Raw genomic sequence first — 18434 nt, forward strand, 5'->3', positions numbered from 1 at the left:
TCCAAATTCCTTCATGAGCTGCTTGTGAAGCAGCTATGTACTCCGCTTCACATGTAGATGCTGCCACGACTTCTTGCTTGCTGCTGCACCAGCTCACTGCCCCACCATTCAACACATATACGTATCCGGTCTGTGACTTAGAGTCATCCGCTGTGTCGAAGCTAGCGTTGACGTAACCCTTTACGACGAGCTCTTCGTCACCTCCATAAACGAGAAACATTTCCTTAGTCCTTTTCAGGTACTTAAGGATATTCTTGACCACTGTCTAGTGTTCCATACCGGGATCACTTTGGTACCTCCCTACCAAACTTATGGCAAGGTTTATATCAGGTCTGGTACACAGCATGGCATACATTAGAGAGCCCATGGCTGAAGCGTAGGGGACAGAACTCATCTTCTCTCTATCTGCAGCCGTGGTCGGCGACTGAGTCTTACTCAATCTCATACCTTGCAAAACTGGCAAGAACCCTTTCTTTGAGTTTTCCATATTGAAATTCTTCAATATCTTGTCAAGGTATGTACTTTGCGAAAAACCTATGAGGTGTCTTGATCTATCTCTATAGATCTTGATGCCTAATATGTATGCAGCTTCTCCAAGGTCCTTCATTGAAAAACTTTTGTTCAAATACGCCTTTATGCTCTCCAACATCTCTATATTATTCCCCATCAATAATATGTCATCCACATACAGTATGAGGAAACCTACAGAGCTCCCACTCACTTTCTTGTACAGACAGGCTTCTCCATAAACCTGTATGAACCCAAACGCTTTAATCACCTCATTAAAGAGAATGTTCCAACTCCGAGATGCTTGCACCAGCCCATAGATGGAGCAATGGAGCTTGCACACTTTGTTAGCACCCTTAGGGTCGACAAAACCTTCTGGTTGCATCATATACAACTCTTCCTTAAGGTTCCCGTTAAGGAACGATGTTTTGACGTCCATATGCCAAATTTCATAATCATAAAAGGCGGCAATTGCTAACATGATTCGGACTGATTTCAGCTTCGCTACGGGAGAGAAAGTCTCTTCGTAGTCAACTCCTTGAATTTGTCGAAAACCCTTTGCGACAAGTCGAGCTTTGTAAACGGTCACATTACCGTTTGCATCAGTCTTCTTCTTGAAGATCCATTTATTTTCTATGGCTCGCCGGTCATCGGGCAAGTCCACCAAAGTCCATACTTTGTTCTCATACATGGATCCTATCTCAGATTTCATAGCCTCAAGCCATTTGTTGGAATCCGGGCCCGCCATTGCTTCTTCATAGTTCGAAGGTTCACCGTTGTCTAACAACATGATTTCCATCACAGGGTTGTCGTACCACTCTGGTGCGGAACGTGCCCTTGTGGACCTTCGCGGTTCAGTAGTAACTTGATCCGAAGCTTCATGATCATCATCATTAACTTCCTCTTCAATTGGTGTAGGCGCCACAGGAACAACTTCCCGGCTGCGCTACTATCCTGTTCGAGAGGGGGTGTAATTACTTCATCAAGTTCTACCTTCCTCCCACTTACTTCTTTCGAGAGAAACTCTTTCTCTAGAAAGGATCCGTTCTTGGCAACAAAGGTCTTACCTTCGGATCTAAGATAGAAGGTATACCCAATAGTTTCCTTAGGGTATCCTATGAATACGCATTTCTCCGCTTTGGGTTCGAGCTTTTCTGGTTGAAGTTTCTTCATAAGCATCGCAGCCCCAAACTTTAAGAAACGACAACTTAGGTTTCTTGCCAAACCATAGTTCATACGGTGTCATCTCAACGGATTTAGACGGTGCCCTATTTAAAGTGAATGCTGCAGTTTCTAATGCGTATCCCCAAAATGATAGCGGTAAGTCGGTAAGAGACATCATAGATCGTACCATATCTAATAAAGTGCAATTACGACGTTCAGACACTCGTTGCGTTGCGGTGTGCCAGGCGGTGTCAGTTGTGAAACGATTCCACACTTCCTTAGGTGTGTGCCAAACTCGTGACTCAAATATTCTCCTCCACGATCAGATCGTAGACACTTAATTTTTCTGTCACGTTGATTCTCGACCTCACTCTGAAATTCCTTGAACTTTTCAAATGTCTCAGATTCTTGCTTCATCAAGTAGATATACCCATACCTACTCAAATCATCGGTGAGAGTGAGAACATAACGATAGCCACCGCGAGCTTCAACGTTCATTGGACCACACACATCAGTATGTATTATTTACAATAAGTCGGTTGCTCTCTCCATTATTCCTGAGAATGGAGTCTTAGTCATCTTGCCCATGAGGCATGGTTCGCATGTGTCAAATGATTCAAAGTCAAGAGACTCTAATAGTCCATCAGTATGGAGCTTCTTCATGCGCTTAACGCCGATATGACCAAGGCGGCAGTGCCACAAGTATGTGGGACTATCATTATCAACTTTACATCTTTTGGTACTCACACTATGAATATGTGTAACATCACGATCGAGATTCATCAAGAATAAACATTCACCAGCGGAGCATGACCATAAAACATATCACTCATATAAATAGAACAACCATTATTCTCTGACTTAAATGAGTAGCCGTCTCCCATTAAGCAAGACCCTGATACAATGTTCATGCTTAAAGCTGGTACTAAATAACAATTATTAAGGTTTAAGACTAATCCCGACAATAGATGTAGAGGTAGCGTGCCGACGGCGATCACATCGACCTTTGAACCATTTCCGACGCGCATCGTCACCTCGTCCTTGGCCAGTCTCCGCTTACTCCGCAGTTCCTGCTTTGAGTTGTAAATGTGAGCAACAGCACCGGTATCAAATACCCAGGAGCCACTACGAGCGCTGGTAAGGTACACATCAATAACATGTATATCACATATACCTTTAACGTTGTCAGCCTTCTTGTCCGCTAAGTATTTGGGCCAGTTCCGCTTCCAGTGACCCTTTCCCTTACAATAGAAGCACTCAGTCTCAGGCTTGGGTCCATTCTTTTTCTTCTTCCCGGCATCTGGCTTACCGGGCGCGGCAACAGCTTTGCCGTCTTTCTTGAAGTTCTTCTTACCCTTGCCTTTCTTGAAATTAGTGGTCTTGTTGACCATCAACACTTGATGCTCTTTCTTGATTTCTACTTCTGCAGACTTGAGCATCGAGTACAACTCGAGAATGGTCTTTTCCATCCCTTGTATGTTGTAGTTAAGCACAAAGCCTTTGTAGCTTGGTGGGAGAGACTGGAGGATTCTGTCAATTATAGCATCATCCGGAAGTTCGACTCCAAGTGAAGTCAGACGACCGTGTAACCCAGACATTTTGAGTATGTGCTCACTGACAGAACTGTTCTCCTCCATCTTACAGCTAAAGAACTTGTCGGAGACTTCATATCTCTTGACACGGGTATGAGCTTGAAAAACTAGCTTCAGCTCCTGGAACATCTCATATGCCCCGTGTTGCTCAAAACGCCTTTGGAGCCCCGTTTCTAAACTGTATAACATGCCACACCTAACCAGAGAGTAGTCATCACTCCGCGTTTGCCAAACGTTCAGAATGTCCTGGGCTGCTGCGGGAGCGGGAGGGTCACCTAGCGGCGCATCAAGGACATAAGCCTTTTTAGCTGCTTCAAGGATGAGCTTCAAGTTGCAAACCCAGTCCGCATAGTTGCTACCATCATCTTTTAGCTTGTTTTTCTCTAGGAATGCGTTGAAATTGAGGTTGACGTTGGCCATCTACAATATTTATAAAGACAACTTTTAGACTAAGTTCATGACAATTAAGTTCATTTAATCCAATTAAGTATGAACTCCCACTTAAATCGACATCCCTCTAGTCATCTAAGTGATATATGATCCATGTTGACTAACCCGTGTCCGATCATCACGTGAGACGGACTAGTCACCATGGTGAGCAACTTCATGCTGATCGTATTCAACCATACGACTCATGTTCGACCTTTCAGTCTCTTGTATTCGAGGTCATGTCTGTACATGCTAAGCTCGTCGAGTCAACCTAGGTGTTTCGCGTGTGTAATTCTGGCTTACACCCGTTGTATGCGAACGTTAGAATCTATCACACCCGATCATCATGTGGTGCTTCGAGACAACGAACCTTCGCAACGGTGCACACTTAGGGGAATACGTTCTCGAAATTTTAAGAGGGATCATCTTATTATGCTACCGTCGTTCTAAGCAATAAGATGTAAAACATGATAAACATCACAACGCAATCATATAGTGACATGATATGGCCATTATCATCTTTGCTCTTTCGATCTCCATCTTCAGGCATCGCATGATCATCATCGTCACCGGCGTGACACCATGATCTCCATCATCGTGTCTCCGCGAAGTCGTCACGCCAACTACTACTATCACTACTACTATAGCTAACCGTTAGCAATGAAGTAAAAGTAGTAAGCACATGGCGTTGCATCTCATACAATAAATTAAGACAACTCCTATGGCTCCTGCCGGTTGTCATACTCATCGACATGCAAGTCGTGAAACCTATTACAATAACATGATCATCTCATGCATCATACATGCAACATCACAACTTTGGCCATATCACATCACATGTCAAACCCTGCAAAAACAAGTTAGATGTCCTCTAATTGTTGTTGCAAGTTTTACGTGGCTGATTTGGGTTTCTAGCAAGAACATCTTCTTACCTACGTGACAGCCACAACCATGATATGCCAAAGCTATTTACCCTTCATAAGGACCCTTTTCATCAACTCCAATCCGACTAGAGTAGGAGATACAGACACCCGCTAGCCACCTTTATGCACGGTGTGCATGTCTGTCGGTGGAACCAGTCTCACGTAAGCGTACGTGTAAAGTCGGTCCGGGCCGCTTCATCCCACAATACCGCCGGAAAAGAATAAGACTAGTAGCGGCAAGCAAATTGACAAATCATCGCCCACAACTTTTGTGTTCTAGTCGTGCATAGAATCTACGCATAGAAAACCTGGCTCCGATACCACTGCTGGGAAACGTAACATAAATTCAAAATTTTCCTACGCATATTCAGATCTTCCTATGGAGAGACCAGCAACGAGAGAGGGGTAAGAGCATCTTCATACCTTTGAAGATCGCTAAGCGGAAGCGTTACTAGAACGCGGTTAATGGAGTCGTACTCGCAGCGATTCGGATCACGGTGTGATTCCGATCTAGTGCCGAACTACGGCACCTCCGCGTTCAACACACGTGCAGCCTGGTGACGTCTCCCGCACCTTGATCCAGCAAGGAGGAGGGAAAGGTTGGGGAAGAACTCCAGCAGCACGACGGCGTGGTGTCAATGGAGAGACGAGGTCTCCCGGCAGGGCTTCGCCAAGCACCGGCAGAGAGGAGGAGAAAGAAGGGCAGGGCTGCGCCGAGGGAGAGGGAGAAGTCTGTCTCCCATGGGCCAAAACCCCTCTCTATTTATAGGAGGAGGGGGAGGGGGTGCGCCACCCCTAGGGTTCCCCCCTAGGTGGTGCGGCAGCCATCAGATGGGTAAGGAGGCAGTGGCTAGGGTGGGAGGGGGTGGCGCACCACCTGGTGGGCCTAAGGCCCACCTCTGCCTAGGGTTTACCCCCCCCCCCCCTTCCCTCTCCCCTGCGCATTGGGCTGAGTGGGGAGGCGCACCAGCCCACCTAGGGGCTGGTTCCCTCCCCCACTTGGCCCACCTTACCTCCCGGGGTCGTTGCCCCCCTTCGGTGGACCCCTGGGGCCACCTCCGGTGGTCCCGGTGGTCCCGGTACGTTACCGGTGATGCCTGAAACACTTTCGGTGTCCGAAACCATCCGTCCTATATATCAATCTTTACCTCCGGACCATTCCGGAGCTCCTCGTGACGTCCGGGATCTCATCCGGGACTCCGAACAACTTTCGGTAACCTCATATAACAATTCCCTATAACCCTAGCGTCACTGAACCTTAAGTGTGTAGACCCTACGGGTTCGGGAGACAGGCATACATGACCGAGACACCTCTCTGGCCAATAACTATCAGCGGGGTCTGGATACCCATGGTGGCTCCCACTTGCTCCACGATGATCTCATCAGATGAACCACGATGTCAAGGATTCAATCAATCCCATATACGATTCCCTTTGTCTGTTGGTATAGAACTTGCCCGAGATTCGATCGTCGGTATACCTATACCTTGTTCAATCTCGTTACCAGTAAGTCTCTTTACTCGTTCCGTAGCACATCATCGTGTGACTAACTCCTTAGTCACATTGAGTTCATGATGATGTTCTACCGAGTGGGCCCAGAGATACCTCTCCGTCACACGGAGTGACAAATCCCGATCTCGATTCGTACCAACCCAACAGACACTTCCGAAAGTACCCGTAGTGCACCTTTATAGTCACCCAGTTACGTTGTGACGTTTGACACACCCAAAGCACTCCTACGGTATCCGGGAGTTGCACAATCTCACGGTCGAAGGAAAAGATAATTGACATTAGAAAAGCTTTAGCATACGAACAATACGATCTAGTGCTATGCTTAGGATTGGGTCTTGTCCATCACATCATTCTCCCAATGATGTGATCACGTTGTCAATGGCATCTACTGCCCATGATCAGGAAACCATGATCATCTATTGACTAACGAGCTAGCCAACTAGAGGCTTGCTAGGGACACATTGTGATCTATTTATTCACACATGTATTACTGTTTCCTGTTAATACAATTATAGCATGAACAATAGACGATTATCATGAACAAGGAAATATGATAATAACCATTTTATTATTGCCTCTAGGGCATATTTCCAACAATTCGGACCTCTCTCTTGTCCTTAAAAATCCACCCGCCGTCCGCCCAGCAAACCAAATCAGAAGGAACACCGGAGGAGCGGAGATGGGCGTCTTCATGCGCGGCTCGCTGAATCCGCCCGCCCAACCCCTCGCCGTCGTCGACGACGAGGGCAATCCTCCATCGGCGTCGTGCATCATCGACCGCGTGGCCTACATCACCGACGTCACCAACGCGAGCATCGCCTGGTGCAACGCCACGGACAACTACAACGGCCGTGGCGTCACCATCTAGGTCACCTTCGTCGTCGCCAACCCGCCGCAGTTCTCCTACCTGTGCACCCACTGCATCGGACCACAGTTCGATTACGAGCCCATCCTCGTCGCCACGGAGGGCAGGCTCGCCCTCCTCGCCATCGAAGTCCGGCAGTTTTCGTCCCATCGTGGGTGCGACCACTACATCTATCATGCCGGCGACGTCAGCAGAGGCGTAAGAGCAAGTATAATAGTATGGCCAGTTGCTGGCTATAAGCGATTACCATGTTATCTATAGCCAATTTTATAGTCAACATGTACAATAGTTCATTGTAAAAGTGTACTATTTTTTTATTATATGGTCCATCTTTCATACTCACAAAATGTCTAGGAGTACGTGCTAGAGCCGGCTCTTAGCTAAGAGCCCGCTTACCTTCTCTCTCCTCTTTCCTCTAACTATACAAAAATATATTAATTTATTCCTTATAGCCAGCTGACTCGGCTCTTTTGTACTTGCTCTAAGACCGATGCTCATGCGGCTTCCCAAGCCCGATCCTGTCCCTGATTACATGCACCGCTTCTACGACGGCCATCATCTCGGCCTCCTCTGCGGCCCCGCCCCCAGTCCCAACCCCAAACCCAAGGCGAGCAGCATGTATCCTACGTCGTCGCTGGGCTCTTCCGCAAGCAGAAACCATCAGCAACCGCTCAATTGTTCGATCTTCACCAATAAGTGGTCCATCCAGGAGATTTTCAGCTCCCGGGTGCCTAGGCACCCTCTATGAACAGTAAAATCAAAAGAAATAGAAAACAAAATAAGAAAAATCTGAAACTTTGCAGCATCAAAGATGATGAAAGTTTGTAGGTGTTTGCAAGTTTTCATGCCAAAAAACTATTCGAGGAGCTCTACACATGGAAAATATTTCAATGCTTGAAGTTTTGAGCACTTTTTAGCTTTAATCTGAAACTTGTTTGTACATCTTTCTCTACATAATATTTTGACATGAAAACTTGTAGGAACCTACAAAGTTTGATCATCGTTGACGCTGCAAAGCTTCAGATTTTTTTAATTTTATTTTCTATTTTTTTGGTTTTACTGTTCATAGACGGGAGCTATCACACCTTTCTCATCCAGGAGATCCCCTTATTGCTGGACCAACACCAACAGCAGCAAGGTGGCGGCTTTGAGTATCAGGCGTACAGGACAAACAAGGCCATCTCCATCGGAGGAGAACACGGCTCAATGTGCTTCATCGACCTGTGGCAGGGTATCTTTCAATGCAATGTGCTCGACAGCCCCCCAGTGCTGCGCTACTATCCGATGCCGCCACCCCTTGAACCCAACCCTGTCACCAGGTCCAAACTAGCCCACAGCCTTCCCGCGACGTCGCCGTCATCGACGGAGGCCGCCGCCTCAAGTACGTCCAGCTGCATCTGCAGGTCACCATGCACCGCCTCGGCGGCGTATGGGGCCGCGTTGGCTGGAAGGCAGCCAGATGGAGCATGGACACTGCCCGTCCTTCTTCTGGTTGGCGGCAGGACAGCGAGGTGGTTCATGCGTCCGAGGTTGGCAGCACCATTGACCCTGCCCTTCTCGAACTGCCGCCGTATGAGTTTGACGTTGACAAAGGCTTGCCTCTTCCTCAGATCTTTGAGAAGCACTACACGAGCCTGCCCGTGATCAGCTTGCACGACGACGGCAAGGACGTCGTCTACTTCATGGCCAAGGTCAATTATTATCATAAGCCCGCGTTGGTGACTGCGGTTGACATGTCCAACAAGACAGCACAACAAGCCACGCAGTTCCTCCCAGGGAAATTAATGGAGACCGCCTTTGTGCACAGCAGGATCTCCAGATTTCTTAGTATGGATCCAGCTTCAAGACTCGGTTATTACAAGAGGAAACTTGAATCGACCTCTGATGGCATGGACGTACCAATGAATGATACTCTCATGATGTAACGAAACAAGAGAAAACAGAAAAGCACTTCTATCATGCACGGGACGTCCGACTCGGTTTGAGATTAGATGCCTGCAAATTTGCCAGTAGTATTTGTTTTCACCTGAGTAATATACTCCTGTATTCTGACAATCAATCAATTAACTTTATGGCTTCTCTCTCGATAAAGATAAAACCCTAGATCTAAGGTTCACCTTGTATTTAGGGTTGCTCTCGGTAAAGCGGTAAAGAAAAACCTTGAATCACCTTGTGCTGAGGGCATTGCCGAGATCAGCTCTCGGCAAAGACATGGTCATATTATTCATTTTATAAATATTTCGCAAATAATTTAAAACTTTTATTGATAAATGTGATTATTGGGACCACATGTTCGGTACGAAAATGTTTCTGTGACCATTTTTTACCAAGGGTGACGTCGCTGCTCTCGGTATAATTAAACCAAGTGACGGCGCCGACGGTTCCCAACGGTCATGCCACATGGCTTCTCTTTGCCGAGAGTGGCTCACGGCGTCTGCCCCGTTTGCCGTTCGGTGCGTGTTCGTCGTGAGCCACTGTCGGCAAAGGTACGTAGTTGCCGGGAACCCGTGTTTGTAGAGTAGCCCATCCTCACACTATCCTGTCGGTGCCACACACGACACTCACTCCCTCCCCTCCCCCGATTCCTCTTAACCCCATACAAAGCTGACGCCTGACGGCAGTGACAACCAACGACGCCACGCAGGAGCCCTCTCCCTCCGTGGCTCCGGCAGTACGCCGCTCTGTGGCTTCGCCTCCGGCCTCCCGCCTCAGCGACTCCGTCGGGCGCAGTACTGTCTCCAAAGCTGCAGTCCGCATTTCGCGGTTTCGCCCCTTCCGGATCGTTCGGCTCGCCCCTCACGGCCTCGCCAGACACCGGCTAGGCGCTAGAAACACTCCATCCATGCATACAGGCATCCGCCACTAACATATATTAACAGGAATACCCAGGACCAAATTCATGGCTCCACCGGTGACATATACACCTAAAAAATGACATTGAAGGGACTCACCAATGCGGCAGGGGGACGGCAGAGGAGGTGGAGCACGGCGGCGTCGGCAGTAGCTCTGAGAGGTGGAGGCGGCTCTGAGGGGCGGCGGTGGTGGAGCACGGCGGCGGTGGCTCTGAAGGGCGGAGGCGGACGCGGGGGCAGCGCTGAGGGAAAGAGAGGTAGAGTGCGATATGAGTGGGCGCGTGATTTGAAATTTTGGATAAGTCCCTTCGGGAACCATTTCCCAGAATCAACTCAAAGCGGCACTCGGTAAAAGTACTAACCCTAGATCTCGCAGGACGTTTTTTGAAAGTCGACACAATGGTCGGTATAGATGGTACACTAGATCTTGGGAAAAATTTCCGAGGGGGCTCTTGGTAAAGTACAAGCCGCAGATCTAGGTTTCACCTATATTACCGAGAACAGCTCTCGGCAACGTTTACCTTACAGAGAGTTACTCTCGGTAAAGTACCTAAACCTAGATAGCCGATCCTCTTTCTTTCTATCACTCACTTCACACACTTCAGATATCATTTTTAGTAGCTAGCTTTGCATTTATATTGAGAAATTTATTGTTGTGCTAGGGTTTCATCGTCACAAATTCCAAACCTGCAAGGCACCACATGAAATCATGCCCGAAAACGGCATGGGAAGTCCTTTGTGATGTCCTTGCAGCATGCCTTGGCCTTACGCAGACGAGGGAGGGGAATGCCATGGCACCGGGGGCGAAAGTACCTCAGTGGCATGCCTGATGCAAAAGTTTAAATCCTTGGAAAATCGTATGATGCCGGAATTACTCGAGAGCTGGCATGGTGTAATCACATGGCCCGGCGTGGTAAAAGTTTGGGCGCGTTTCGAATAAGCCTCCCCTCAGGCCACTTGTAAACCGCACCATCTCCGAGCTAGTCTCTCGGTATCGAGAGGGAACGTGTCCAGTTTGTGCACGGAGTGCGGGTCTCCTGTTGCTCCGTTGGCCTCGAAACTTCTCGTGCTCTCAAAGGAGACCATCGCATGAAACGTGCCACGCCCCCGCATTTTTCGGACCCACGTGCAATATTCGAGAAATTTATTGCTCTGTTAGGATTTCATCGCCAAAAAATCCAAACTTGTAAGACACCACATGAAATCATGCCCGGAAGCGCATGGGAAATCCTTTGTGATATCCTTGCCGCATGCCTAGGCCTGGCGCGGACAAGTGAGTGGCCTGGCGCGGACAAGTGAGTGGCATGCCTGGGCACTGGGGTCCGAAAGTACCTCGGGCGGTTTCCAGATCGATCACACATCCGGTGGCCCCAACGGTCTAGGGCGTTGAGCGACAATGAGAGGGGGTAGGCCATGGTGAATACCTGCTTCTTCGTGTGACGTTAGTTCATCGTGAGAGGCCAGGCCAAGTCTATGCCAATTCTCTGACGGGACCGCCCACTCCCGGCTCGATCTCGAGGACGAACACAACTGGTCCTCGACGTTCCTCCCGTGTGTGCGTTTTGTGAGGCATCTGCGATGTCAAGGATGTGCGTTGAGTATTCAAACACCACACCGGCCTTTTATGCATATGCACGGGTTAGAGCACATTTCTCCATATGTGGTTTTGGTAATTGATGAGAATCCCTATGGACTATTGGCTGCCTTAAGTTACATCCGAAGGACTTGTCAATAGGCACTTCTTGAAGTCCATCTGTTGGTTTTAAGGAGTTTATGTGTTGACCAAGGTGGTGTTCAAAGTATTATCCAAAGATTGTATGACCACATGCCAAGGTTGTATGTTAGCTAAGATACAACCTCACTACATCTCTCTTCATTAAATACAGTGTTACATAAGCAAAATACCTATAAAACCGCGTTAAGAGACTTGCATTGGCACAGGCCTGAGGGAAAGAAAGGAGCAAAAACTAGGCTCTGTAATTAATTTTTTGTTCAAAACAGCGGGCAGAGAATGAAGTACAACGCAGCGGTCAAAAATACATCAGCGCTTTAATAGAGCGGGTCTCAAAACATGAAAATTTTGAATTAAGCCCTATAAACCGGAAAGGAGGAAGTGTATCTCTAGCAACTAATCCCCATCCAAAAACATGAACAAAGAAGAAAATTTTAATATAAAACCAGGCATGTGGTCCCGAAGGAAAACAGTGGTTGTCTACTATGTACAGCGGAGTACATTGCTTGCTCCGCTTTCTGTCATCACAAGTGGAAGGAGCAGAAACACTGCCACTAGCATACTTAAGCTCCTTTCTGACTACCTCCTGTCGACCCATATGAGATCATCCTCAGTTTTCAAATGATAACAGACCCAACAAATTTTGCCCTGAGAAAAAGTGCTTGTTAGAACGACTAATCGAAGGAAGACTGCAGGCTTGAGCTTAGTGTGTGTCGACAATATGAATCGTACCTTGACAGCGAATCGAGGTTATCTCAGGACCTGACACATCAATGCCATCATCGTTTAGCAATGTAATGCCTGATGATTCCACAATGAAAGGAAATGCTACTGCTGGAGACATGGGCGATTTCGCCACCTTGATGAACCTCTGACCTGTGGGCAATGTATAGTTTATATCGGTCATAAAAAAATAGCACAACAGTAAATGCGACACTGCTACGTGGCTTCATGAACCTACATGTAAGAATAAAAGAGATCACATATGAAGGAACATTGAGACTGCAGGCATTTTGACATCATTGGTAACACAAAGACGTCATTTCATGATTAAGTGTATTCCTGCCATTTTACCAGAACTGCTGTCAGCTCGCTAATCACTATATACGATTCAAAGAGTTCAACTCAATTTCACTTACGGCTGTTACAAAACTGAAAGGCCAATATGTAATGTTGCAGTTCCTCAGGTTTGACTAGAGCTGTCCAAAAATGGGTTTGGTCTACCTGTCTCAACCCATGCATGCAGTAAAAATAGTTATGCTGAGTGGCATCTTTAGTTACTTCCACTCGTTTAACGAGAAGCTGGTTTTCAACAGATTTTAGAGGCTCTTTTTTTTATCAAGGTTTGGCTGTGCTGCTCAAGGTTCCAAAAACAACAGGCACCGGTGGGTTACCAACTAAAGATCCCGAACTTGCCTGCAGCCAGTTTCTGGAAAACCAATCTTGTTTCACTTGCCTAAACCTCTAGTTAATCATCATTATAAAAACAAAAGGCAGAAAGTTTTCGCTGAGAAAAACAGAATTGCCCACTAACAGCTTTCTGAACTGTACTGACACTTGCTGTGTAGCTCAACAGTCGTAGACCACATGATTAAGACAAAAAGTAAGTTGATTAATGATGCATGTAAGCATACAAACCTGAGTGAGACTCAAAGACTAGACGGATTGTTACAGCATGAGCCCACTGGATTCCTAGAGCAGCAACAAGATGAGATTCGAGTCTTTCAGCGCCAACACCATCACCCATCCTTTTTACTGCAGAGGATTAATAGGAATACTACATGAAGTTCAAGATGCCTAACAGATAATATGTTTCCTCGGAACGAAGCACAAACCTTCAAACGAGTAATGATAACCATCATCATTACTTTGGCTGCGGACCTGGTTTGAAACTACAACTGGAATTCTTGTCAACTCTGCTATAGACCTGCAGGAAAGAAAGGAAAACCAGAAGCACTTTTGTAGAATCACCAGTGCAACCCAAAAAATGTAGAAGGAATGCTATGAATTTCAGGATCTAGGAAGCTCACTTAAGAAATGAAAGAGCCCATCTTAGAGGGTGTTGTGTGAAACCTGTTGTACCTCTTTCGTTCTCCCTGCCACATGTATGTTGAAGTAGAATATTAAAAAATTAAATATTATACTGTTAACAAAAAATGAACCATACTAGAAGAAGAAACAACTAGCATGCAATAATTAGATTATCTTAAAACATGGTAACTGTTCATACTAAAGCACCGCTACACACTTCAGCACAAGCCTCCAGCACAGCAACAATGAGCCAGTACATAGTAGTACGGTAGTCCAAGCCCCTTGTCAGCTATTTAAAGAGTAGTGTTCGTAATTGAGACCATGAGCAATAATTATAAAAAGCACCGCAGAGCTATTTAACTCATAGCTGTATATAAAAGAAACTATGCACATTGTTTGGCATGTTAACACTCCACCAAAGCTCTGGTCATATTTCAAGAACTTGTGATAATTTAATATTTCGAGAACCTGTTGGCTAGTTCTGTGGGTGTGCAAGCTGTTCACCCTTGTGTGCTCGGTCACTATTCTATTAGAAAATGCTGCCAAGGCTTAGTATTGGCTGGACCCTTTATATATATAATTTACTAATTTAGTAATTCAAAGTTTTCATTAATGTAAGACAGAGATTCATAGTTATCAACAGTTTGGCACATAGCAATGAATTGGCAACCCAGTGTTTGATTAAAGATATTATGTTAAGCCAGATGAGTTTCTAGATTTGTAAACATGGAATATGCTAAGCAACTGAGAAAAACTCACTGTGGAAACCACCATTGGCTGCTCATTCTTAAAACAAACTATCATCAAAAAAGGAAAATCTAGTGTGCATATCTTACGATGACATGAAAGCAGCCACGCTATCAACAATGAGTAACTTCACATCATTTTGTAGGAGAGTCACCTTCATCTGTTCCAAACTGTAGAAGGGCCAGAAAAATGTCAAAAAGAACTTTCAAGCGTTCTGTGAGGCATGGTGAATTTCTTTACATTTAAATTTTAGGAGCATCCAACAAAATCGTAAAGTGTAAACAATGACCACACTATATTGGGCAGAAGAGGACCATTTCAAGAATTGTTAGTGAAAGTTTTCTATCATTCGTGGAACCCTAGAACGACAATCACTCGACATCACCCTTCCACTGGTTGAGTGTCAGAAAAATATACCTCTTTGTGAAATCAGATAATGATGTTGGTCGCATCACTAGGATCCTGCCAGCCATCTGAAAAGGAAAAAAAATGGTTTGAAACAACAACGGCCGAAGAAGATGTATAGTGTAAAACTGAAAGATTAAGCATTGCCCGGTATAGGTAAATTGGAAGATGAACTATAATGACCTTTTGTGCCAAGCCTTCTTGCCTAAATATTTGAGGAAAGCTTTTCTGACCTATCTCTATCATCCTGCAATATATGACGAAGGTGGATGACTACACATCCTTCTTAAATGACATGCTTGGGACTTCGGAGAAGTAAGCTGGAACTGAGCTACCTCCGTGAAGAGAACTTGGATTCGGTGTCAATATACACAACTCGACCATTTAGACCCCCGTAGCATTCTGGTAAGGTTGCTAGCAGCGCAAGCTTCAGACAAAACTGCAGAGTGTGCAAAACTCTCAGCAAATTTATAGACTAAATGTACAATAAAGCAACACAATTACTCAGGACAAAGTAAGTGGTTTTAAATTTGACATATCAAATTAACATACTTGGGATCCATTCGGGAGGGAAAATTGTCAAGTGACCCAGACCCACAAGTATGTCACTGAACTGAACATGGTTAACAAATTCACAAAAAACGTGTCTCTATACTGCAAACAAAATTTCCGACTAAGAAACCGCAATCACGAGGTCCAAACCACCAGTAATCAGCAATTAGCCCGCAATAAACTCGTGACGCACTGACGGATAACATAAACACACAAAGGGCATTCCTTATACTTCTGTGTTGCATAATGATGCACGAATTAGTTGGCATTCAGAAACACACAAGCCCACACTGCATATACACGGCAAAAGCTCATATGGTTACAGCGCCGCTGCACGGAAAAGCTTGGCCTCTCACCTGCGTCTTGCCGATCCCGGAGGGCCCGACGACCTCGGTGAGCTTGCCCAGGGGGATACCTCCGCCCAGCGCCTCATCCAGCCCGCAGAGCGTGGTGGCCAGCCGGCCGCCGCCCCCCAGCCTCACCCGCTCCTCCAGCAGCGCGAGCGCCTGCGCAAATCGGCCGCAACACGAGCCCGGCTAGCTGACGTCAAACCCCCACACCAATCGCTCCGAGACCCCCAGACCCGAAACGGCGAGAGAGGCGGGGAGGCGGGGTACCGTCTGGCAGGGAGGGCAGGCGAACTCGCTGACGTGCCGCACGGCGTCGCGGGCGGTGGCGAGGCCCGCGTCGAGCAGGGACATGAGCTCCACCTCCGGCAGCGAGAGCACGTCCTGGGGCGGAGCGGGTTAGAGGCGGCGGCCGGTGAATGCTTCGAGCGGCGAGAGGGGGAGGAGGTCGCTGACCTTCGCCGTGGTGAGGCGGCGCGCGGCGAGGAGGTGGGCGAGGTGGGGGGGCAGGCACATGTCCGAGACCAGCTTGTTGGCCATCTCGGTCGCCGGTAGAACTCCGGCCGCCGGGGAGAGGAGGGGAATCGGGAGATTTTATTTTTGTTTTGTTTCCGCGCTCTCGTTTCTTTTTGAGTTTTGCCGTGGATTTCTTCCTTCGGTTTAGGCTCTGTTTGAAACCACCAGATTATATAATTCAGTTTTTATAATCTATTATGTTTTTAAACAGGACAGCTTATGGTGTAGATTATAAAAACTAGATGGATAGATTATTAAAAACTCATAAGCTACTCTATACCAGCTAAAATCAGATTATGGATTGCTAATGACCCATTACCCTTATAAAGTTGGAGATAATTACATTCCTACCACAGCCATCCTTCTCTTTTTTCAAAAAAAAAACAGAGGGCAGACAGGTCATTATGCAATGTAAAACCTTTATTACAGTTTATATAATCTGGCCTCCAACATGTCTACTTAGATTATTTTTATAAACCAGATTATATAATCTATCTTCATAATCCAGATTATCATAATCTATTATGATTCCAAACAGGGCCTTATTCGGGGAAGACTTTACTTTTTATTTTTTGCAAATGGTTTCTTGGGAGAGATTTGAGCCAAATGATGATTATCTTTTCGAAATGAAGAATAACATTACGCTAGTAAATGTTTTTTATATGGGATTCAGCCTCACAAATCAAACAACCACGGAAGAAAATTTCTAGACCGTGTTTGATTGTCATCCCTTGTAGTGTCTTTGCTGCATACTTGTCTCATTTCAGGTTGACTCGTCGAAAACAGGCAAAACCAACATATGGATGTTGTTTGTTTGCCTACATTGCATTAATGATCATTTTAGGGTTGGCTGTTTGGTTGTATGCATATATGTTTAAGGGATGAGCATATGCAAAAGCAATTGTTTGATTACGTGCACGCTTATATTCTGCTCATTTCATTTAAATATGATGAACTTACCATCACGTTAGCAACACAACACCAAAGAATAGATAGCAGAATGTTGATAAGCAAACACTGAACATCAAGGCACCAGATTAACACGCAAACTAATATAACTACGGTCATAAGTTTAAACAACTTGGGCATGCCATGTCCCCTTCTAACCAAAATATGAACAAATTCACAGCACAAGTTCAAAGCATCACCACAAACTTTCAGCGGGATCATACTAACGATTGGGTACTAATTAACACTAAACTAGGGCACGAGAGAAATATTGTTGATGCAGTTTGTGTCTGGTGCAGCAAACTCTGCACATGATCGAATTGTCATAGTTGTATATCTATACCTTCAGGGCAAGGTCGGAGATCCGCAGGACGAGAAGTCATCGGGAACGATCATGTGGCAGCGACAGAAGTACTACCAACCCTGTTCAAGGACTATCTGCCCCTGGAAGTTCTGAACCTGAACACAAAACTCGTACCACTTGTTAATCGACAGCCCGACGGCGCAAGGGGACTTGACCACCGGCCACTCCATCATCACCTCCACAAACTTGGGACGGATAACAAGCATGGTGAGATCCTCCATGTCTTTGATCTGCATGTAGAAGCACGTTGGCTCTCGGGACCCCTCTTCGTGGCCGGTCCTTGGAGATCGTTCCCTTGAATGTGGCACGCTCATGAAGGCGACCCTGCCAGAAAGGTTCACCCTCTTAAACCAACTGTTCATGGGGATGAGGTCCTCGTCGTTAACCACGACCTGGGCTCCTCCATCGGCTATGTCTCACTCTGTCTTCAGGATCTCGTCAGGTAAGATGACATGTCTTAGTAACAAGGCGTTGGGAACTAAAATTGAACATTGGCAGTTGCCATAAAGCAGGTGTCACTGATGAGTATCACTTGTTGTTGGGCAACTGCCACTGATCAGTGCAGTTGACAAAACATCAGTGGTGCGGTCTAAAGATATCCCACTTTCATATTTGGCAACATGCTAAACTGGTAGTAGTACCTAAACGAGCAAACACATTGGTCGTACAATGTGTTTATGCCAACACATTTGTCCTACCTACCAAGTTCACCATACATGTGATGAAATCATGCACAAAACCTGTCTATGTAAGCACCAATCTACCATGAACATCAAGCATATACCTACCCAGCGTGTATGAACATGAAGCATATGCCAATACCAATCTACCATGAACATCAAGCATATGAGTACCCAAGTCTATCTACAATGTCGTTACCTATCTTGCAAGCACGAATCTAGCTATGAACATCAAGCATATGGGCATCTATTTTGCATGAACACCCTAG

The 18434-nt window shown here is 46.2% G+C and overlaps 1 protein-coding gene across 1 annotated transcript; it reads right to left on the bottom strand.

The window, feature by feature from the left end:
• Positions 1–11800: 11800 nt before the first annotated feature.
• LOC123403919 (DNA repair protein RAD51 homolog 2) lies at positions 11801–16298 on the bottom strand. Its single transcript, XM_045097861.1, has 12 exons — positions 16114–16298; positions 15928–16041; positions 15667–15816; positions 15094–15197; positions 14942–15005; positions 14771–14826; positions 14443–14523; positions 13606–13671; positions 13411–13502; positions 13214–13330; positions 12308–12451; positions 11801–12223 (listed from the first exon to the last, which is right to left on the bottom strand). The coding sequence occupies exons 1-12, from the start codon at positions 16195–16197 to the stop codon at positions 12186–12188; spliced, it is 1110 nt and encodes a 369-aa protein (XP_044953796.1). The 5' UTR covers positions 16198–16298; the 3' UTR covers positions 11801–12185.
• Positions 16299–18434: the final 2136 nt, after the last annotated feature.

This window comes from Hordeum vulgare, chromosome 1H (assembly GCF_904849725.1).
Source record: "Hordeum vulgare subsp. vulgare chromosome 1H, MorexV3_pseudomolecules_assembly, whole genome shotgun sequence".
NCBI classification, from domain to species: domain Eukaryota; kingdom Viridiplantae; phylum Streptophyta; class Magnoliopsida; order Poales; family Poaceae; genus Hordeum; species Hordeum vulgare.

What these genes read in the sequence shown, in the direction of transcription:
- LOC123403919 (XM_045097861.1), bottom strand. Translation starts at nt 16,197, where the DNA reads ATGGCCAACAAGCTGGTCTCGGACATGTGCCTGCCCCCCCACCTCGCC. An exon ending in TTATCTGATTTCACAAAGAG is followed by an intron (nt 14,524 to 14,770) that starts GTATATTTTTCT and finishes GCCCTTCTACAG; the next exon opens with TTTGGAACAGATGAAGGTGA. An exon ending in GTGGCTGCTTTCATGTCATC is followed by an intron (nt 13,672 to 14,442) that starts GTAAGATATGCA and finishes TACATGTGGCAG; the next exon opens with GGAGAACGAAAGAGGTACAA.